At 44.1% G+C, this 23,606-nt stretch overlaps 1 protein-coding gene across 1 annotated transcript in view; it reads left to right on the top strand.

The window, feature by feature from the left end:
- Positions 1–23,606, top strand: part of pde5ab (phosphodiesterase 5A, cGMP-specific, b) — a gene marked incomplete at its 5' end in the record, with an annotated part of 60,301 nt that overhangs the window by 11,070 nt on the left and 25,625 nt on the right. The window contains 3 exons of the mRNA XM_079491350.1: positions 2,818–3,099; positions 3,916–4,228; positions 10,875–11,048. Of these exons, the coding sequence (XP_079347476.1) occupies positions 2,818–3,099; positions 3,916–4,228; positions 10,875–11,048 (769 nt within the window). The remainder of the gene's footprint in view (positions 1–2,817; positions 3,100–3,915; positions 4,229–10,874; positions 11,049–23,606) is intronic.

Raw genomic sequence — 23,606 nt, 5'->3', positions numbered from 1 at the left:
CCAATACTTCTGTACTCTTAAGCATAAAGTTTGAACGCCAGACTTTTCAGAGCGTTTCTACTAGGGATGTTCCCTAGTCGATCGTTCCCGATCCGATCCCAATACCACAGTGTTAGCCGATACCGATACCGAATACCGATACCAGTGTCGTGATCTCGTGTTGTGTTTATAGCTATCTAGCTATACTGTATATCTCGTGTTGTGTTTATAGCAGACTCCTCACTCATAATGTGCACTTTCAGTTTCGGCAACTCGAAAACAAACTACAACATTTTATTTACCTGCCATAGTGTCAACCCCTTACCCCTGTTTCGGATCGGTGGTTAGACTGGCATTTTTGCTGATACCGATATGAACCGATATAACAAATAAGGGCTGATTCCGATACTTCTCCGATACCGATACAGTATCGGGACATCTCTAGTTTCTACTGTACATTGTGGTATCGATGCTTTCATGTAAGTAAAAAAGAAAATCTGTAGTTGTTCCACCACTGTTTGTTTGGGGCTGGCTCGTGGCCTGATCTGTCATTCGGTCCTGAAACCGTGGCTAATTTCATGGCGGGTGACTTTTACTGCCTGCAGGCCTCACAGTGAGGCCTTGCTGCTGCTGCTGCTGCTGCTGCTGCTGCTGCTCAGGTGAACAGAGCCCTTTGACTGTTATAACCCATTTTGGGTGGGAACACATGTTGGTGTTTTAATGTTATACTTTAGCTATTGAAAAATAGCAGATCTACAAGCTCATAGCGCGCCACCGAGTGGCGCGCTACGAGCTTGTAGGTCTGCTATTTTTGAAAAATCGAAGAACGACTGACATAGAAACATAGCTTTTTCAGAAAACTGTCAGGATGTAGAAGACATTTTTTGAATCTGACCTCAGATCAAAATGGGTTGAGTAAATGTACTTAGTTACTTTCCACCACTGCCCACCGGCCGTACAAATGGATGACCAGAGGGGATATATCCAAAGCAGAGACATGGAGCTTGTAGGTCTGCTATTTTTGAAAAGTCGTGAAAATGTGGTGCAAATCTTTGAATATATATTTCAGAGCGAACATTTTTAACTCAAATATTTGCTTCTGAGGGGTTCCTGGAACAACATATTTTGAGATGGGGGTCCGTGGCCCAATAGAGATAATTCTGGGGGTCCTTGACATGAGCACAACTGCACAACTGACATAGAAACATGGGTTTTTCAGAAAAATGTTAGGATTTTGAAGCCTCTTTTTTGAATCGACCTCAGTCCAAAATGGGTTAAAGAAAGAAAAACACATCGGGACATGAACTCACAAAACTTAACTTGCTCATTGATTTGCTGTATAAGTTGCTCATGCTTGAATCCAGAGAGGCGTGCGTGCGTGCGTGCGTGCGTGCGTGCGTGCGTGCGTGCGTGCGTGCGTGCGTGCGTGCGTGTATTGACTGGACAATGTGTCGGCTGATTGGAGAGAGAGCATCCATCCATAATTGTGTTAAGGTTGTTATTCGCACACAAGTGTGCCTCCTCCTTGACACCCACGCACACACATTTAATTTGTTCCAGCAAATAACCGCATTAGCTGTGGTGGCCACGGCACGCAGACGTGCAAGTGCACCCACTCACACACACACACTCCAAATGTCATTTTCCCTTTTATTTCTCTATCGCCTGACATTTGCATTTGGCACACATATTTTCGCTGTTGTCGGGCAGAGATCTCTTTCGCTCCATATTCCAACTTTGGAAATTCCAACTTGTTTTTCGTAAATAGGCTCTATGCACATCAGCTATATTGTTTGGCTCGTCCTTCATCAGATGTTACCAATGACACTAATGAAGGCTCCACTCCATTCTGGTCAAGCAGAGTCAGGGTGCTATTCAGAGACCGTAGACCAAGCAAGAATTAAATATCATGTAAAAACAAAACTAGTCTAACTCGTTCTTGGCACTATAGAGACATTGGGCCAAAACATGTCTACACTTGTTATTGGCAGGTAACAGTTAACTCAAATCTTTCCTTCCGAGGGTCCTTGGAACGAAATATTTTCAGATGCAGGGTCGGCTGCCAATTACATGACAATTTGAGAACCACGGACATAGAAACATAGGTTTTTCAGAGAACTGTCAGGATTTAGAAGACCTCTTGTAGAATCTGGTCTCAGGGTCTACTCTAATAAGCCAATGGTTACCAAAGTGGGGTCCGGGGACCCCCAGGCGTCCTTGAGGGAGTTCCAGGGGGTCCCCAGCTAAATGATAGTTTGGAACCAAATGGACCCTTATGGGTCTGTAACTCTGAGAGTGTACAAATGGAACCAAATGGACCTCAGAGTTAAATTAACATTGATTTTACAATATAAATTTGAGGGTCCCAGAGATAGTAATGCCATTAAATGGGTGGTCCGTAGACTAATGCATGTCAAACTGGGGGTCCTTGAAATGAAACGGGTTGAGAATCACTGCTATAGAGCCGTAAAACTCTTCTCTTATGGGGCGGTCCCTTCATGGCATACCTTTTCACATGGGGGGGGGGGGGGGGGTCTGCGGACTAATTAGTGTCAATTAGCCCATTTTGGGCGGGAACCCCTTTTGGTGTTAGCTATTGAAAAATAGCAGATCTACAAGCTCATAGCGCGCCACCGAGTGGCGCGCTACGAGCTTGTAGGTCTGCTATTTTTGAAAAATCGAAGAACGACTGACATAGAAACATAGCTTTTTCAGAAAACTGTCAGGATGTAGAAGACATTTTTTTAATCTGATCTCATGTCAAAATGGGTTTGAGGGTCTTGACCTGAAAGAGTTTGGGAGCCACTGTAATAAGCCATGTGTCTGTGTGTCCCACAGGGAGATGGTGAACGCCTGGTTCGCTGAGCGAGTCCACACCGTGCAGCCCTCGACCAAAGAAGCCCACCACCACCACCAGCCCCTCTCCTCCTCCTCCTCCCCCTCGGACCCCTGCTCCTCTCCGGCCTCTTCCTCCGGCACTCCGTCCTTCACCGCCACCATCACGTTCCTCCCCTCCTCCGCCCTCGCCCTGCACGACGGGCGCTCGCCGTCGCCCGCCAGCCCGGCGCCCGGGACCCCCACGCGCAAGATCTCCGCCTCGGAGTTCGACCGGCCCCTCAGGTGTGTATACGGCATACCAGTGTTGATTTAGTCATCGTATACTCAATAGTCAAATGTTCTAATACCGTAGTGTGCCGAATATAATATAATATAATATAATATAATATTGTTTTTTCTCCAATGAAATTGGCCTAAAAAACGTTTAGTTTCAATTTTGTTACTGTTTTAGCAAAAGGCCGATGCAGAAGGCTAGTGACAGGTGCGCAGGGCAATAGAGCATATATTAAAAAGGGTATCTTTGAAAAACAAACTGTCAGACACTTGCCAAAATGTTGCTCTTTATTAGGTGGATGTTTCGGTCGATTAGACCTTCATCATTGTCTGTCCTGATGAAGGTCTGATCGACCCAAACGTCGACCTAATAAAGAGCAACAAGTGTCTGACAGTGTGCGGGACCTTTTCTTTGTTTTTCAATTAAAGATACCCTTTTTAATTGTGTTACTGTATCTTTACTATGGTACTCTATTGTGATATGAAGTCATATGAAAATCATTTTATTTAAAAAAGATTATAGAAACATTTAAAAATAAACGAGTCTTGAAAAGTGGGGGGTTTCTATTTTGTTTTTGTCAGTGAAAAATAATTCGTCATAGTTTTAGTCTACAAAATCCCTTTGTTGTTTGTTTCCTTTGCGTTTTCCTCAGGGAGCGCCACCCAATAGAAGGTGGATAACAGGACGTTGGCCCGTTTGGTCCGCCCTCAGCCGTCCTCTTATGTTGTCATTACAAAATGTTCGACGATACATTGTTTTCGTCATCGTTTTTAGCCGACCCAAATCAACCCTTCTATCTATATGTATCTCATCTTATCTCTTAGGCCCATCGTGGTCAAGGACGCAGAGGGCTCGCTGACCTTCGTGAGCGACTCCGACCTCCGCGAGCCGACGGCGGCGCCGCCCCCCCACCACCACCTGCACGCCGCCCAGGCCATGGGTGAAGGCGGGGGGGGAGGAGGAGGAGGAGGTTTCGGGGACACGTGGGAGGGGGGCATCAGCGAGGGGGACCGCTGCGCCCGGCTGCTGGAGCTGGTCCGCGACGTGTCCAGCCACCTGGACGTGACGTCGCTCTGCCACCGGATATTCCTGCACATCAACGGGATGATCGCCGCCGACCGCTACTCGCTCTTCCTGGTACGGGGGGTGGTGGTGCATGATGGGATGGGGCGGGGGGAAACATCATCGTAATGATGATAATCGTAATGATATAATATTGGGTTTTTTTCTTCGACCGCTTATCCGGAGTCGGGTCACGGGGGTCGGGGGGGGGGGGGGTAACAGTTCTAACAGAGTTTCCCTTTCCTGATCAACATTAATGTGAAAAACATCATTAACCCATTCATGCCTGACGTCGAAGTTTTCTAAATCATGACAATTTTCGGAAAGATTTGAGGCACATTTTAACGATTTTTCAAAAATAGCAGACCTACAAGTTCATAGCGCGCCACTCGGTGGCGCGCTATGAGCTTGTAGATCTGCTATTTTTCAATAGCTAAATTATAACAATGTTTAAAACACCAAAAGGGGTTCCCGCCCAAAATGGGTTAATGGTTAATGTGGTTAAACGCTAACGTGACATGGATGCGTTCCAGGTCTCAATGGATTAAGGTGAATGTAATGCACGATCTATGCAAAGCGCTTTGGATAAGAAGCGTTATATAAATAGATAAATAATAAATGGACCGTTTACTATTTAAAACATTAACAACCTCTTCCTGGGGGATCCTGAGGCACGTAAGCTGGCTCCTATTCCGAGTCAAGGAGCAGCACCGTTCATCCCATTCTGGGCGGGAACCCCTTTTGGGTTATTGAAAGCCATTAACCCGTTAAGGCCTGAATCAGATTCTACAAAGACCTTCTAAATACTATAACCTAAGTTTTCTGAATCAAAAATCATACATTTAAAAAAAATCTCTAACTTTTGTAGCTGTGCCGACAGCCCAGCGCTTCTTACTCCACTGACAACCAATCACAGCGCTCCAAATTCCCCGAATCCCGCAGCCATCCTAGGAAAAAAAAAACTTGCGTTCCGTTCACAGCATACAGTGTGCGTGGCTGTGTTGCTGCCTCTGTTTGTAAACAGAGTACAATAAAATAAATATATTTCGTCTATGCCTCTCTCTCTAACACTGTCTTGTTTCTGGCACAACAGCAGCGCCCCTAGTGGTACTCATGAGTCACACATGAGTCACACACAAACATAGGTTAACACGAGTCACATAGATAGGTGAACACGGACATTGCTGTTCCTTGGAGTGGTTGCACCACTCAAAAAGCATCGCGAGGCGTTGTGCGCTTGTAGATCCACTATTTTCACAACCTTTGTGCAACACTCTTGTATGATGAAGAAAGGCTCTAATTTAGGAAAATACAAGATAACAAGGTTTCTGCCGGACATTAATGACATATGCTGTAACTAAAATGTATTGAGACGCTTTCCCAGATTGAAAGGTATAACAACATATAAACCTTCCAAGTAGGCCTGACGTCGAAATTAAAAAATAAATAAATGTAAATGGTTTTTTTTCCTGAAAAAACTCATGTTTTTCAGTGGTTCTCAATATTTCATGTCAAGAACCTCAAAAATTATGTGTAATTGGCCGCCTACCCCCATCTGAAAATATGTCATTCCAGGGACACCCCCCAGAAGCAAAGATTTGAGCTAAAAATGTTCGCTCTGAAAGAATATATTCAAACATTTGGGCCACATTTTCACGATTTTTCAAAAATAGCAAACCTACAAGTTCATAGCGCGGCACCCAGTGGCGCGCTATGAGCTTGTAGATCTGCTATTTTTCAATAGCTAAAGTATAACAATGCTTTAAAACACCAAAAAGGGTAAGAACCCGAGGCCGATTCTACAAAATGCCTACTAAAACCAGTAGTTCCGGTAGTACTTTCTTTTATAATATTTCATTGTGTGTAAGGCTCCAAACAAAGACATGCATTGCAGACACACGTCTGTGTGCTTTTCCGAGCCTTAATTTGACAGGTACAGTGAGAGAGAGACCGGAAAACATGCCGGGAGAGTAGTGTATTAGGGGAGTGACACGTTCAGCCGTATCTTGAAAGGGCTCACCTAGCCCTATAACATGACAGACATGTCCAGTGCCCGCCCAGATATTCCTGCTGGTCAGGGGAATCAAACTGACAACTTCCAGCAATAAGGGCACTTATTGTTGCTGGAAATACTTGAGTATTTCCAATTTCCAATACTGTTACTTCTACTCCACTAGGCCTACATCTCAGAGGCAAATATTGTACTTTTACTCCACTACAATTATTTGAAAACTTTATACTTACTAGTTGTTACCCACTTCATGTGACAACCAGGTATAGTCTGGTGACCACCGGAGAGACGGGTGACAGCCGGAATGTAGACGGCACCCGGGTGAGCAGTAGAATACTGGACAACTCACCCCGGTGCTTGCCCGTTTTTCCTCCCGGAATTTTCCCCAGTGAGGGGGATAACTTTGTAATATGCTATTGGCTGTTTGTATTCTTTTTGGAAAAATATAAAAAGATACTCCTGTGGAAAGGCTATATTATTTTACTTATATTGACCCTATAAACAATTTAGTATTATTTAGTATATGTAAGGTTTGTCCCACTCAAATGGTACCTCGTCAGATAATCCCCACATAGCCTACAACAACTTCTGTGAACAGACTTCACTGTAGTAGCTTTTCATAAATATATTTGTACTTAGGCTGTCTGCTGTCGTGAAAGTATATAGTTAGAGAAATTCAAAGTCCAGCTGTCCAGCCTCTCCCACCCCTCACTGGGGAAAATTCCGGGAGGAAAACGGAAAAGGGGTGAGTTGTCTTGTTACCGAGCAGTATGGTTTAGCGCCCCAGCCTGTGTCCTCCGTGAGGAGGAAGCCCAACAAACGCTCAGTGAGGCCTTTAGGAGGGCCATTCAAGCAGCAAGCAGAGGCCACCTTCTCGCTCGGGTGGAGTCTGCGGAACCATTGCCCACCACTCCTGAATGAAGTGTCTGGTGCTGGGACTCTGGTGCAACGCACATGCAGAGCCTAGTCCAGGGTTCCCCAATAGGCGGCCCGTGGGCCATTTGCGGCCCGCGGAGCGCCCCCTTGCGGCCCGCGGAAGAATAAAAAAAAAACAAAAAAAAAAAACATATCTTTTTTTTTTTTTTGGGGGGGGGGGGGGGGTCCCAGATATAAATGTCAAACTGGGCATCCTTTTCAAATGGGGTCCTGCCCTGAAAATGAATTTTCAGGGCAAGACCTCGACCTCACGCGTGCGGACTCGGCCCCCAGCCTGGTACCCTAGTCAAAATATGGCCCTCGAGGAAAATTAATTGGGGAACCCTGGCCTAGTCCTTCCATGCGCCAGAAGCGTACCTCCCAGCCCTGGCAGAGTTGTTCTGGAGTAGTTCCAACGGATTGTGTGGCCCTGGTTTTGCCCTAGTGGGACTGATTGAGGGTAGCTACTGGGACGTAAGTCGGCTGGGTCGCCTGGGGTATGATGTTCGAGAGACCCGAAACCCTGCTGACCTTGGGACACATCACTGAGGATATGTCCCAGGTCCCAGCATGGATGCCCATGTGATGTTTTTTGTTATAGAAAACTTTATAGTTACTAGTTACTTTGTAGATTTTGATTATTACAAAACATACATTACCCACTTCAGCCCTATATTCATGTTATATTACCATTTGAAAATAGCCAATCTACAATGCATCACATATCTGCTATTTTCAAAAGATTTTTATACATTTGAAAACTTGAAATGGGACATTTCTGCATAATGGGTACTTTTAGTGCAGGTACTTTAAGTAAATTTTTATGCCAATACTTTTGTATACTTTTACGCAAGTACATTTTGAATTCTGGACTTCTTTTACTTGTAACAGAGTATTTCTTCCGGCAACAACCTTCTGGCAACAAGGGCACTCCCCTAACCACTAGGCCACTGCTGGCCCTTAAACCCTACTGTTATTGCACGTCAAATAGCAAATCTACAAGCTCGCGTTATTACGACATGCCCAGAAAAGGGAACGCTGGGATTCACATGGCTAATTTTAAACATCCTACACTCGTGTCTCTCATCTTGTCTTCCCCGACTGTTAAAATATATGTTGGTTAGGGTTATTTTTATTTGAGCTCACTTTAATTCGACCCTGTGGAGCACTTAATAAGGAATTCTCCCTCACGACGATGGCAGAGCCGAGCGTAAAGGGCCCCTTGAGGCCTGTGTGGGACACAAAATGAAGTATAACCCCTTTTTTGAATGACTTCTGCATTATTACTATAGTCACAGTACAAAGACATGTGCGTGGTAGTTTTTCTCAACCCAAGAGTCGGCCTCATTCAAAGTGCAATTCAACACGACATAATCCAGTGGTTAATTGGTATCAAAAATGTTCAGGATCCGGCCCCTCAATATTGATCATTTGGCCGCAGACCCCCATTCAAAATGTTTTGGTTAGAAACCCTGACAAGGGAAGAATTGTGTTGTTAAAATGTTTCAAATGAATCCAAATTGTTCACAATTTTTCAAGACTATTATATATTTTTTATTATTACATGGCTTGGTCGAATGCTTGATTCTGATTGGTCAATAGCCCAATTCAGCGGTCTGCAGGGCCGGATCTACCATATGGGCACTTTGGGCACGTGCCCAGGGGCCCTTGGGCACCTCAAAAAAAAAAGAAGAAAAAAAAGTTTTGATTTTTTTTAATTTATTTGTTAGCTCCACAATACATTTCCCTGCTAATCCGAATGAAATAAATGGTGTCTAAAAAGATTAGTGTTTTATTGTTGGTGAGAAGGGCAGCTAAAAAGTGCAATTGTGTGTAAAGCAGCAACAATGCGCTAGATTGGCTGTCACTCTGGGGGGGGGTAGGCGACCGGAAATAGGCCAATATAACAGCATAAAACTGCCCCAAAACGGCTCTAAAACAGCAAAAATGTTGCGTGCGCGAAGGGGGGGGGGGGGGGGGGGCCCTTTGAGCTTCAGTGCCCAGGGGCCCTCAGAGGTGTTAATCCGGCCCTGGCGGTCTGTTAGTTCTGGATAACGACCGCGCCGCTCTATAACAGACCGATGCCTAATCAAACCCTCAGAGCGCCTGCTGTGCTCCGCTGATTTACTGCTGTTTACAACATGACAGCCATGTGTAAACACACACATTTACAGCTAAACATTGCTCTCAAAAATGTTTTTGAAAACATTTGAGCGAGGAATAGACGATGCAGTACCCGAAAATGGATTCTATTTGATTCCTTGTTTTCTGTCTGTGCTGCAGCTGGGCAGACAGCGACCAGCCACCTCCGCGTTCGGTGGTTAATTAGCCTGTCGGTGATTTATCTATAAACAATGACCACTCAGCCATACATTATCCCTGACATATCAGATTTACAAACTCACAATGTAGTTTAAAGCTAGCCTGGTTTCCAGCCCATAGACCCCACCCAGGAGGCGCAGAGTCTGACAATCAGGCGAGTTTAAAGCTGCACTTTGTAACTTTCCTCCCCAAGATTTGAACCTGGTTTCCTGCTCAAGTGCTGACATTCTTTTACCATTGCGCTAATAGAGCCTGCCTGCTTGCTCAGGGGATGAATTGAATCTTGACCATCAGGTCAAAATAAATTCATATCATAGTGATGATAGCCAAACAAGCTCACAAAGCGTTGTGTTGATTGATTTTGATTCAAGTGCTCATCTAGTTGCTTCTTTGGGGCTTGTTTTCCTAGACCCAGTGGCTTAATTCTAGCCATCAGGACACGCTGTTTTGTTTTGTTTCATTCCATAGAGAGTTTACTGTTTCCAAGATAATATCAGGAGCGCGCGGTGGACGGTGGTTTGTCCTCTTGTGTCAGTGGATCCCAAAGTCCGGGAGTCCTCGAGGGGGGTCCGGGGGGTCCCATGCAAGCTAAACAAGTTCATATTGTATTGTGTCCGGTCATGGGTTCACTCCAGGGCACCGCCAACTCAGCATATGGGTAGCACGGCTTGTGCGTGGGCAAGTTGTTCTTTTATGTTTTCTTTATTTAGAGTAGCCAGTTCTTTTTCACCCCATTTTTCTCCCCAATTTAGTCGCTATGCAAAAACGGGGGACAGACTATACCGCGTTCTGGGTGATGCTGACAATAAGCCACATTGACACTCCTGTTAACCTACCAGGTTTATTTATTTATGTAGGCTAGCCGCTACTTTACAAAACAAGTTGGTAAAGTTGTAGCGATCCGCCATTGCACGCACACGCACGCGCACACATACACGCACCCACGCACGGCATCGCACGCACGCACACACACACACACAGTGTGTCCAGTCCGTGACACACTGCATCCACACTTTGGGCCCTATTATGCGTGTCTTAAGTACCAGGTCTTATGACTTAACTTAAGACCTGGAGGCGTGGTCAATGCTGTTTGGCCACTCAGAATAGCCAAATGGCATTGATCACGCCTCCAGGTCTTAAGTTAAGTAATAAGACCTGGTACTTAAGACATGCATAATAGGGCCCTTTGTGTCCTAACTATTACTCAAAGTATACTTTTAACACCATAGATTTCACTTTGTAGTTAAGAATTGAACACATTGATGACACAGCGCAGTGTGAACGCAAACGCAGCAAATAAAAAATGCAAGAATGATGCAACTTCACCCCCCAATCGAGTCTACCGAAGTAACAGGTGTGAATGCGACCTGAATCGACTGTAGATTCAGTCGACTATAATTTTACCAAAACTGGACTCAAAGTAAAAAATGCTGTCAAAATCAATGCTGGTTTGATGTCACTTCCTCCCGGCAGGTGGGGGAGGACAGCTCCAACAGGAAGTTCCTGGTGAGCCGTCTGTTTGACGTGGCGGAGGGCTCGACGCTGGAGGAGTCGTCCAATAGCTGCATCCGCCTGGAGTGGAACAAGGGCATTGTGGGACATGTGGCGGCCACGGGAATGCCCCTCAACATCAAGAACGCTTATGAGGTGAGACACCCACCCCCCCCCCCCCCCCCCCCCCCCCTTCCTCTCTCTCTCTCTCTCTTCTCTCTCTCTCTCTCTCTCCTCCTCCCTCCCTCCCTCTCTCTCTCTCTCTCTCCGGGTCATCACCCCCATAAACATGTGTTCATGTTTAACCTTAAATTCAGTTATTGTATGCGCATAATAATTATGCATAAAATAATGTGTGTGTGTGTGTGCGTGTGCGTGTCACGTGCGTGCGTGCGTGCGTGTACCCGCGCTTGTGCGTGCGTGTACCCGCGCTTTTCCGTGCGTGCGTGCGTGCGTGCGTGCGTGCGTGCGTGCGTGCGTTCGTGTACCCACGCTTTTGCGTAGAAGCAGGCAGTGTTTGCACTGGGTCTGTCGCTGGAGGGTCTTTGCTGACAGAGCACAGACCTACTATACACCCTGACCACACACACACACACACACACACACACACACACACACACACACACACACACACACACACACACATACACACACAGTGTACTGTACATCACACAGAGAGAGCGAAAGAGAGAGAGAGAGGGCAAGTAGGACAAATTGCTGTTGCTGTACCATGCGCGCTTGCACACACACACACACACACACACACACACACACACACACACACACACACACACACACACACACACACACACACACACACACACACACGCAGACCTTTTTCTCTCTTTCTCTTAGAAGTAAGGCTGAGTTATAGGCCTACTTATTGGCGTGCCGTTGCTCATGCACCGCGCCCATGTTTTCAATGTGAGAGTTTAAGCCAGGCTGCATAGTGTTGTTTTCACGCTACTCTTAGCTCCTGCACTGTCATGTTTCGACCATAGAGTATATAAAAGGATAGAGACTGAACTGGCGCGAAGCTCCGCCCCCCCCAGCTATTCATGTCAGTGGAAGTTGCTCAGTGGCGTTTTGAAGCACCAGGAAGACTGCCGGAAGTACCGTCTCAGAACGTCTACTTCCGCATTTGACCACCAAATTTTGGTGGTCAAATGCGGAAGTGCAACCGAGCGCTCAATGTTAAAGCCCAGCTGCACGGGGTTTCCCGGTCATGAATCCACGGGTCCGCCTGTAGTCCCTCCTCCTACCACTAGGGAGGAGAGCTTCAACGTTGAATAGCCTCACTGGCCCCTTGGTTTCGACGTGTATCGCATTACCTCTTCAGTTAATGAATAACTTAACTTAAAGGACCACTTCACCACTTTTCAACATCTCTTCATATAATTGGTCCTCACTAATGTTCATGATAAAACACCACGATTTTTTTCCTACTCAGTCTGTGTCTCATAGGAGGGCTTTGGGCAGTTTCGGACACCCGTCCACCAGTGACATCATCATTAGGCAGATTTTTTTTAAACAAGATTTGTTTTTTAAATATATTTAGATTTTTATTATCGTGAGAACGATGGCTTCAACTTTTGCATTGCAACTTTTCAGGAAAAGAAAGCCTGCCGTTTCTATTAGCTTGGATTCACCATCGATGATGTCACTGGTGGACGGGTTTCTGAACTGCCCAAAGCCTTCCTATGAGACACAGATTGAGTAGGAAAGAATTGTGGTATTTTATCATGAACATTAGTTAGGACCAATTATAGGAAGAGAAGTTGAAAAGTGGTGAAGTGGTCCTTTAATATTGAATTAATACAAAACCATTAAAGGGCCACTTTAATATTTTAGCGGACGAAAACGAAAATCTTAAAACATTCATAACTCGCGATCTAAATCATCCCGTCTAATTATGAAAAAAGATCCTGTGTTAGACGGCGGTCCAGTCGCTAGTCGCGATAGATTTATTCTTACCTCCCGTTGTTGTCGATCGACTCTAGAGTGGTGTGGCTATTGTTAGCTGCTACACAGACATTCACAACAACTTCCGGTCCGCCGGTAAAAGTGGTCCGGGCGCTATAAATGATGGGCACATTTTATTAATGGATTAAATAGGCCCGGGCCCTCAAGGTGTTAACAAACACTATTTCTGAATGACTGAGATCTTTTGTGAATGAATCGCTTCTGGCAAATAACAGAAGACATATGACACATTATTGTCTGCTGTGTTGCTTTTCGATGTGTACAATGTGTAATTTTATCTAAAGAGCAAAAGTAAGTTTCTGAAGTATCGCGAGACTGTCCACCGTTTCCTCTCTGGCAGCCAAATCTTGCGATTCCCCCGGAACAGAAACGATACCTGCTGCTGTTTAAATCCTCAAATAAAATGATGTACTGTGCACTCTGTGCACATCGAAAAGAAAACTTCTTCTTTTATATGCCTGAACCGATTATATGACACAAGTCTCAATGGTTCATAAATAATGTTTGTTATGAGCTGGTCAAGCTTGCTCCATTCACTGCTTTGTATTCATGTACCCGGTAACTTCCGGTGCGAGATTTGGCTCCCATGAAAGTGTCATGGTGCAGCACAGTCACGTGACCATGACACTTCCTTGGACTACATGTCTCAGTAAGACAGCCCTCCCCTCTCCACAAGGTGGGGTGAGTGCCGCAAAGCATTGTGGTAATTGTAGTAATCCAGCAGTGAGACCAGTGTCCATGACATCACAGACACTTTGAAATACTAAAAAATATCTAAAAACCCATATTACCCACATAAAACCCCCAGCAGGAAAGTTTTTCTTGTCACTCAAACATCATTAAAAAAAGATCTGGTTGCAAAAGGGGTGAAGTGCCCCCCCCCCCCCCCCCCCCCCCCACACACACACACAAAGTGTGTTTTTTCTGGAATGTGTCCAGTAGTCCAGGTTGAGAACAACTGGTCCAGTAGTCCAGGTTGAGAACAACTGGTCCAGTAGTCCAGGTTTAGAACAACTGGTCCAGTAGTCCAGGTTGAGAACAACTGGTCCAGTAGTCCAGGTTGAGAACAACTGGTCCAGTAGTCCAGGTTTAGAACAACTGGTCCAGTAGTCCAGGTTGAGAACAACTGGTCCAGTAGTCCAGGTTGAGAACAACTGGTCCAGTAGTCCAGGTTGAGAACAACTGGTCCAGTAGTCCAGGTTGAGAACAACTGGTCCAGTAGTCCAGGTTGAGAACAACTGGTCCAGCAGTCCAGGTTGTTTGGGTCCACCCTCTCCAAACCCCCTGCCTCACTTTGTTCCCGGGTCAAATGTCAGATGGAGGCACTTGTGACCTTTGACCTTTTGGTGTCAAAGGTTGCGAACTTTGCCCCCACTCATGTGTGATGATGATGAGTGGTATAGTCGCTGTCTTACCCCAGCCAGAACTATAGTTACGTTTCACTCAGTTAGCCAAAACGTGCAGTTTTTCCCAAAATTCCAGCTATTTCATAATTTTGTTAGTTTCAGCGAAAAATAATACCCCCCTCCCCTCCTTTGGGAGGTGGGTTCGAGACCACCCCAATCAACCATCAGTTGTTTCTCTGTTCATGTGTTATTCTTGGTCAAACCATTGATTAGGACGTCCGTCCTCTGCCATAATTATAGCCTGCTGGGGTAATGCAATCACAAGCGTTTTGTTAGAGGAGGAGTGCACTCCACTGTGTGTGTGTGTGTGTGCGTGCGTGCATACGTGCACGTGTGTGTGCTGTGTGCATGACGGAGAGAGTGTTTGCTTGCATGAGAGTTTGTGATTTCTGTCCTGCACTCTGAGCAACCCCCCCCCCCCCCCCCCTATGGAGCGCCAGCTGTAAAAAGAAGAATGTGTGTGTGTGTGTGTGTGTGTGTGTGTGTGTGTGTGTGTGTGTGTGTGTGTGTGTGTGTGTGTGTGTGTGTGTGTGTGTGTGTGTGTGTGTGTGTGTGTGTGTGTGTGTGTGTGTGTGCGTGTGTGCGTGCGTGCGTGCGTGCGTGCGTGCGTGCGTGCGTGCGTGCGTGCGTGTACATCTGGTCTAAATCGCCCCAGGACGAATCGAGGAAAATCCTCCAATGCCAAGTTATTGAGTTATTTGTAATAAAGGCAAGTGGATAGTATGTACAGAGAGAATAGAGCGTGCGTGCGCGTTTTGAGCTTGGTACATCGCATATTTTCAGCATACAACCAAATGTAAAACCAGTCATTACGACGCCATCAAGGCCTGCCAATATATATTTCTTTCATCAACAAGACAATATATATATTTGACTCCAGCAATGGCATACACATAAAGATATTTACTGCCGCTCGCATTGTTATACTCAAGAGTTACGTGAGCAATAAAACATGAGAAGGGGTGCTTTGTCGTGGTTATTGGCACCCGGCTGTGCTGTGGCATCGGACGCGAAGCATGGCTGTGCCAGTAACCACATTAAAGCACGACCACGAGTCATGTGTTGCTTTTATACGACCACAGCACTGCACTTTTGTCAAAAATATGGGTTAATGCTGTTATATTTTGCTAAATTGGGTTGTTTTCCTAAAGTTCCCCATTGTTTAGCAACGCTATATTGAATTGAATTTTGACCTGGAACATTATCTTGCATATAGCATTGGGTGATTGTGATTATAACAAAAACAAGAACTTTGCCGTCTGTCGCAATGGGGAGTTCCGTTTGACCGCGTTATAAATGGCCACAAATCAATCATATCATCTCTGTCGGGTGGAAACATCACATGTCCAAAACTGTTCGTTTTCAGGATTCAAATAATAAAAAAAACAGCAAAAGTAGCAGAACCGCATTCCACGCCTTGTTTTGATGCTCATTTACAATTTACAACTTTTAAACTTAAAGTTTAAATGTTTAAAGTTAAACTATAGAGATAAGAGGTACAGCCCCAAGGCAATGATACACAGTAGTGCGTGCGTGCGTGCGTGCGTGCGTGCGTGCGTGCGTGCGTGCGTGCGTGCGTGCGTGCGTGCGTGCGTGCGTGTGCATGCGTGTGCATGCGTGTGTTTGCCATCAGAATATAGGGAAAAGGAAGGAATGCCCACCATTGAATTTACAGTCTGTGTGAAATCGCAATCAGTTTTTAAATGTCAACTCAAGCTGCTATTCAGTGATATCAGTATAGCTAATATTAGCTTGGACTCTATTTTTTCTTGGGGCGAGGGCTTTTCCAACCTCAGGGCGGTTGCAAAGGCGTACTGCGGATTGCTTTGTTTAGTGCAGCGGTGGGCAACGTTGGTGATAGAGAAGGCAACTACTGTATATTTCCACACTCACTCCAGACGGCCACATTGCATATTGTTACTGTCGGGGCAGAAAACTCTTATCTGCTTATATTTTAACTTTGTTTTCGTAAATTAATCCATTTTGGACTGAGGTCGACTAAAAAAAAAGCTTCTAAATCCTATTTTTTTTCTGAAAAACCTATGTTTCTATGTCAGTGGTGCTCAACCTTTTTCATGTCAAGGACCCCCAGAATTATCTCTATTGGGCCACGGACCCCCATCTCAAAATATGTAGTTCCAGGGAGCCCCCAGAAGCAAATATTTTCGTTAAAAATGTTCGCTCTGAAATATATATTCAATGATTTACGCCACATTTTAACCATTTATAAAAAATAGCAGACCTACAAGCTCGTAGCGCGCCACTCGGTGGCGCGCTATGAGCTTGTAGATCTGCTATTTTTCAATAGCTAAATTATAACGATAATAATGATATACTTTCTTATTCTAGTATGTCACACAAGAGTAGCAAAAATAGCAGATCTACAAGCTCAAAACGTGTCGTGGCTGTGACACTTTTGAATTGGAAGGAAACCTGATGGAGAGTTGGTATAAACCCAATGGATAACGTGATACCAAATGCAACTTTGGTTTCATTTTACGTTCTCAAGAGTTAAAATATTGTTAAATGCCGTATTACTTAATTTACGAGAAGTCCACACAATTAGAGAATGTAGAATAATTGTCATTTTGATCAACGTTTGCCTGTTATCTTTTTTATGGTATCACATCAATATACAGCATGGAATTGTGGACAATATCTTATGCAACGACGACCAAGTATTCTTCGTTTTACGTCTGAGTAAATCTCATCAAACGGTGGTCCGTGGCTCAAATGCCGAATAAATAATGGACCTTGATATGAAAAAGGTTGAAAACTGGATTGCTTTGCTTAGCGTGTGCTAGGGCATTAAGCAACTAGTCGACTAGTTTACTAGTCGACTAGTAAATCCACTAGTCGACCTTGATGGTACTAGTCGACTAGTACCATCAAGGTACTACTAGTTGATAAGAAAAAAAAAGAAAAAAAAGTTCATTTGTTTTTTTTTGTTTTTTTTTACCGATTTTGTAGGCCTCAATATCAGGTAGATTATAGTTATAGTCACCAATGTACACAGTTTTTAAATGTACAAATATTATTTCCAAAAAACAAAACAAAAAAAAACGTTTTTTTTTTTTTTTTTTTTTTTTTAAACATAAAAGGTGGTTTAACAACTAGTCGACTAGTCGACTAGTAAACTAGGCAACTAGTCAACTAGTAAAAATGACTAGAAGTGAATGCCCTAGCGTGTGTGTGCACGGAAGAGCCTTGTGTAAAGGCCAGCCGTGGCCCGTGCACACACCTCTCACAAATTGTCACTGACGGGCAGAAACCTCTTATTTCCAGTGATTTTTTCACAAGTACAAGTATCAATACCCATATTCTAGAAATACTCTGTTACAAGTACATAAGTCTGGTATTCAAAATGTACTTGAGTACAGAAGTGTTGCCAATGGTATTTGGTTCCATTTGAGCACTCGATCAACTCTCAGAGTTACTACTAATAATAATAATAATCTTTATTGTCCCGAAGGATATTTGTCTTCACAGTCTGTTCAAACACCCACATCAAAAACAACACAGAGCACATAAGACCAAGACAATACAGAAACATGAGGTCCCCACTGTATACAGAACCATCCCATCATACATGTACGATGTATACAGAACCATCCTATCATACATGTACGATGTATACAGAACCATCCCATCATACATGTACGATGTATACAGAAGCATCCCATCATACATGTACGATGTATACAGAACCATCCCATCATACATGTACGATGTATACAGAAGCATCCCATCATACATGTACGATGTACACAGAACCATCCCATCATACATGTACGATGTATACAGAACCATCCCATCATACATGTACGATGTATACAGAACCATCCCATCATACATGTACGATGTATACAGAACCATCCTATCATACATGTACGATGTATACAGAACCATCCCATCATACATGTACGATGTATACAGAACCATCCCATCATACATGTACGATGTATACAGAACCATCCCATCATACATGTACGATGTATACAGAACCATCCCATCATACATGTACGATGTATACAGAACCATCCCATCATACACGTACGATGTATACAGAACCATCCTATCATACATGTACGATGTATACAGAACCATCCTATCATACATGTACGTTGTATACAGAACCATCCCATCATACATGTACGATGTATACAGAACCATCCTATCATACATGTACGATGTATACCATCCCATCATACATGTACAATGTATACAGAACCATCCTATCATACATGTATGATGTATACAGAACCATCCCATCAAATTCAAACATTGAATTTTGACAAAAATGTCCACCACTCACTCACTCACTCACTCACTGAATGTGAACAGGTGATTATTATGTCATAATTCTTAAAAGGACAGCCATATTTTCTATTCTAACCCGACTCTCTCCCTGTGCTCTCCCTGTCTGCGTGCCTGGCTGGTAGGCCCTGGTAGCTCATGCTTTTATTGAGCTTACTCTTAAGCAATGATTACTATGATTGCTTCTGGGGGGGGGGGGGGGGGGGGGGACAGAGAGGGAGATCAAGGAATGAAAGCAGACAGGATAGAGAACAGAAGTCGCAGATGGGATGGTCCACCTGTGTCCAATTATAGCTGCTTAATTTGCTTGTGTGTGTGTGTGTGTGTGTGTGTGTGTGTGTGTGTGTGTGTGTGTGTGTGTGTGTGTGTGTGTGTGTGTGTGTGTGTGTGTGTGTGTGTGTGTGTGTGTGTGTGTGTCTGTGTGCGTCACTGTGTTTGTGTGTGTGTGTGTGTGTGTGTGTGTGTGTGTGTGTGTGTGTGTGTGTGTGTGTGTGTGTGTGTGTGTGTGTGTGTGTGTGTGTGTGTGTGTGTGTGTGTGTGCAGCGTGCACCTGCATGCACCTGCGTGCATGGGGTGAATGATTAAATTGTGTGCATGTTAAATTAGTGTGAACGCAATTTCAAATACATGATTTCAGTGTGTGTGTGTGTGTGTGTGTGTGTCTGTACGCTGAAAGACACAACCTAAAACCTCCTAAATTAATACTTGTGTGCGCAACCATGCGTGCACACAACACTCACTCATTCTCACACACACACACACACACACACACACACACACACACACACACACACACACACACACACACACCACTGCTTGTGCGTGCACGTCCTACACTAGGGTGGGCCGGGCCCCCCTGCTGTGCATCTACAGAACCTGACACTAGATTGTGCGTCGCATTTTGCGTGCGGCGCCGAGCCGCGTGCGTCATTTGGTGTGGCGCGGGGGGCCCTCGCCGGGGGGACTGCCCCGCTCGCTCTTGATTGGATCGTTAGCTAACGGCGGGGGGGGGGGGGGGGGGGTTATGTTCAAAAGTGGCGAGCGAGAGAGACGGGGGAAAAAAAGGAAAAAAAAAACTCCCCTCCGGTTGTTTACATTGGTTTGGCCCTGTGTGGGTAAAGTGCTTGGCAGACGCGTGGGCCAAACCAATCCGTGGGGATGTTTTCGTTATCAATGCTCGCACTGTGCTGCATCCAAAATGCAATCTGCGAGGGGAAACCAAATGTGGTACTTCTCTGCGTGGACGCTGTCGGGTGGAAACCTCGGATGTGCAATATAACCCATTCTGACCTGAGATCAGATTCTATAAAGGTCTTCTACATCCTGACAGTTTTCTGAAAAAGCTATGTTTCTATGTCAGTGGTTCTTCGATTTTTCAAAAATAGCAGACCTACAAGCTCGTAGCGCGCCACTCGGTGGCGCGCTATGAGCTTGTAGATCTGCTATTTTTCAATAGCTAAAGCATAACATAATGCTAACCTCTCAGGTCAGACTAGTGAAAATAGCAGATCTATAAGCGCACAACGTGTCACTTTGCTCCACGTTGCGAGCTTCACTACTTCTTAATTATTATGATTTTTAGATGTGTGTGTATCGAATAATGTAGCCTTTTTTATTTTTATTTTTTTTCCTTCTTTTTTTTGAAATATCATATTTTTTTAATTTATTTATTTTAACCTTTTTCTGAATGTATTAAAAGTAAATGGGATTTTTTTTTACCCGAGTCGTGACCCACCAAAAAATGTGTCCGGGACCCGTAATGGAAGACCAATAGTATTAATTTATATAAAAAACATGTACATACAGTAGATGAACTATGGAGATGCAGGGTTTTCTGCCCGAGAGCGTTTCCTTTGGATTGGGGCTTATCCCACACATATTTCTCAGGTTTCCAATAATATTCGCAGAAGACAGGGAGGCTAAACTTTGTGGACTGAACATTTCTCTGGGACTGAAACCGGAGCTAAGTGCTGGGCGGGTGGAAGGCAACTAGGTACATTTTTAGGTACTTTTACGCTACTTGAGTATTTTCCTCTTTTTAACTATACCAAAACGTTTCCCAAACACTGGGTCGGCCTCGGGACACATTATTTTGTATGGGCCCCTTTATTTTCAGTTTCCTACATTTGCTTTTTAATAATAATTATTTCAAATCATTTTCAAACACATTCACAAAAAAGCAAAAGTTTCCACTAATTAAAAGCATGATTTTTTCCATGACAAAATCGAATAAATTCCATAAATTAGAAAAAAAATATTTAAGAAGTAGTGCAAATTGGCGATTTACAAGTTCGCAACGTGACGCGAAGCGACGCGTTGTGCACTTGTAGATTTGCCCAGACAAACGTCCAATCTCTATTTGGGGTCTCGACCTAAAAAGAACCAATGCTATATCACATAATTCAAATATCGTACTTTTCTTTTTTACTCTACTACAATTGTTTGACAGCGTTTTTGACAGCGTCACACCATAGGGTCCCTGGTGTGTGCGCGCATTTGTCCTTGTGCTGACTAAAGGTTGGTTTTCAGCGTAACTGTTTCATATGGATAAAGAACATTAAGTGACGGAGTATTCCTTCAGAAGCAGACAACTTTAAATGACGGAATATTCCGCCAAAGGCAATAAATGTGTTAAGTACTGTACTTAGGTAATCTTACTTTACTGGAGTATTTCCAATTGTCAGTACTTTTACTTCTACTCCACTCAAAGGCAAATATTGTACTTTTACTCCACGTATATACAATTATATGAAAACTTTAGTTACTAGTTACTTTTTTTTTTCAATTTGGATTTTTATTAGAAAACATACATTAACCACGTCAGCCCATTTCGATCGTCCATTTGAAAATAGCCGATCTACAAGCTGATTGTCAAAATTGTTATGCATTTGTGAAAACCTGAAACGGGACATTCTGCATAATGAATACTTTTACTTTCCATAGTAAACACGGCACTCCACCTTTAAGTGCATTTCGATGTCAATACTTTTGTACTCAAGTACATTTTTTTAATTCCGGACTTTTACTTGTAACGGAATATTTCTACAATGCTGCTGTATTGATACTTTCACTTAAGAAAACAATTCGAGTACTTTTTCCACCACTGGGTATTGCTACTTTTACTTAAAGGGGCATTCCACTCATTTTCAACATTTTACTATGTCATTAATATACCTTAGAGCTGTTGTGTGGAAATAATAAAAAAGTTCCCCCATTCTGTTTTTCCTAGAACTAGAGGTCTGAAAAAAATCATTAACATGGTGAAACACATCTTGATGACATCATCAAGATGTGTTTCACCATGTTAATGATTTTTTTCATAATTACAGTTCTAGGAAACATAGAATGGGGGGACTTTTTTATTATTTCCACACAACAGCTCTAAGGTATATTAATGACATAGTAAAATGTTGAAAATGGGTGGTTTTCCCCTTTAAGTAAAAAAAAAAGACGGGAGTAGTTCTTCTTCCAGGGCTGCTGGGCAGCTGTAAAGGCTACGTGTCATCGTTGAGAGACCCGGGGCGGCTCCGTTGACGTGGTTCTGGGAGGGAGCTGGCGGTCAGAGCCCAGTCCGTCTCGGCAGCGGAGAGAATTGGATTTTTGCAAAACCGAACCGCGTTCTGTTCATCGTTTAGCTCATGAAAGCATGTCTGTTTGGGCAGGCGCGGCGCGGCGCACACACACAGACACACACGCACGCACACACATACACAGACACACGCGCGCACACACACACGTACACAGACACACACACGCGCAGGTGCAACTGGTCAGTTGCACATCGTTGTTGTGTGCCGAAACCCGAAATCCCCATATTTAAACTGTTAGGGCTTTTTTTAAATTAAAGCCCTACTTGATCATACTACAGTGTCACACAAAAGTAGCAGATCCACAAGCCTAGCTCGTAGATATTTTTTCCCTTTTGAATTTGAATCCTGAAAAGTAACAGTTTTGGACATTATGAGGTTTCCATCCGACAGACGACACACGCACGCTCGTGTGTGTGCGTGTGCGTGTGCGTGTGTAGGACAGTGGTTCTCAGGTCAGCCCTGTAAATAACCTTTTCATTCACGGCACCCCGCCCTGGATTACATTTTCTTTACAGCAGATTGAAAATAACTTTTGTACTCCTCGTTGAACCACTTCAGCCTCCCTATTCTGGGGGACGGAACATTCACCAAAAATAGCCAATCTACAATCCCGTTGTGAGCTTGTAGATCTGCTACTTTTGTTGAAGAGACTTGGGGCTCCATTTTCGTCACCGCTAAACCCCTTATCCCTAAACTTCTTTGCCTTTTTTGACTATTTTGCAAAACATTTTTGAATAGTTAAACTAGCCAATCTACATTGACACGTTGTGAGCTTGTAGACTGGCAATTGTAACTATTCACAAAAAATTTAAAAATAGTAAAAAAGAAAAAAGGCAAAGAAGTTTAGGTATAAGAGGTTTAGCAGTAACGAAAATGGAGCCCTTGGTGTACTGTAGGCTGAAAAAGATTTCAAGTTTTAGTACAGTGCAACTCAGGTCAGTTTCAGAAAGCTTAGAGGAGGTTAAAACAAAGTGATATTGATAAATGTATTCCAAATATTATGAAAGTGTTTTGACATGGGACCCACTTTGAGAAACCCTTCTCACACAGAGTGGGAGACAGACGGACAGACGCACACACACACACACACACACACACACACACACACACACGCACACGCACACGCACACACACACACACACACACACACACACACACACACACACACACACACACACACACACACACACACTTGTGCTGAGCCCTCTCGATGCTAAATGTCACATACAGTACAGCACACACAAAGGAAGCTGTGAGAGGGTCTACTTGTCTGCCTGGACACTAGAAATGTTGTGTGGAATAACCATAGAGTATATAAAAGGATAGAGACTGAACTGGCGCGAAGCTCCGCCCCCCCAGCTATTCATGTCAGTGGAAGTTGCTCAGTGGCGTTTTGAAGCACCCGGAAGTCTGCCGGA

The sequence above is a fragment of the Electrona antarctica genome (genome assembly GCF_951216825.1).
Source record: "Electrona antarctica genome assembly, chromosome: 21".
Taxonomy (NCBI): Eukaryota; Metazoa; Chordata; class Actinopteri; order Myctophiformes; family Myctophidae; genus Electrona; species Electrona antarctica.
Note: the sequence above shows the minus strand (reverse complement) of the source record. Positions and strands in the feature narration are given on the sequence as shown.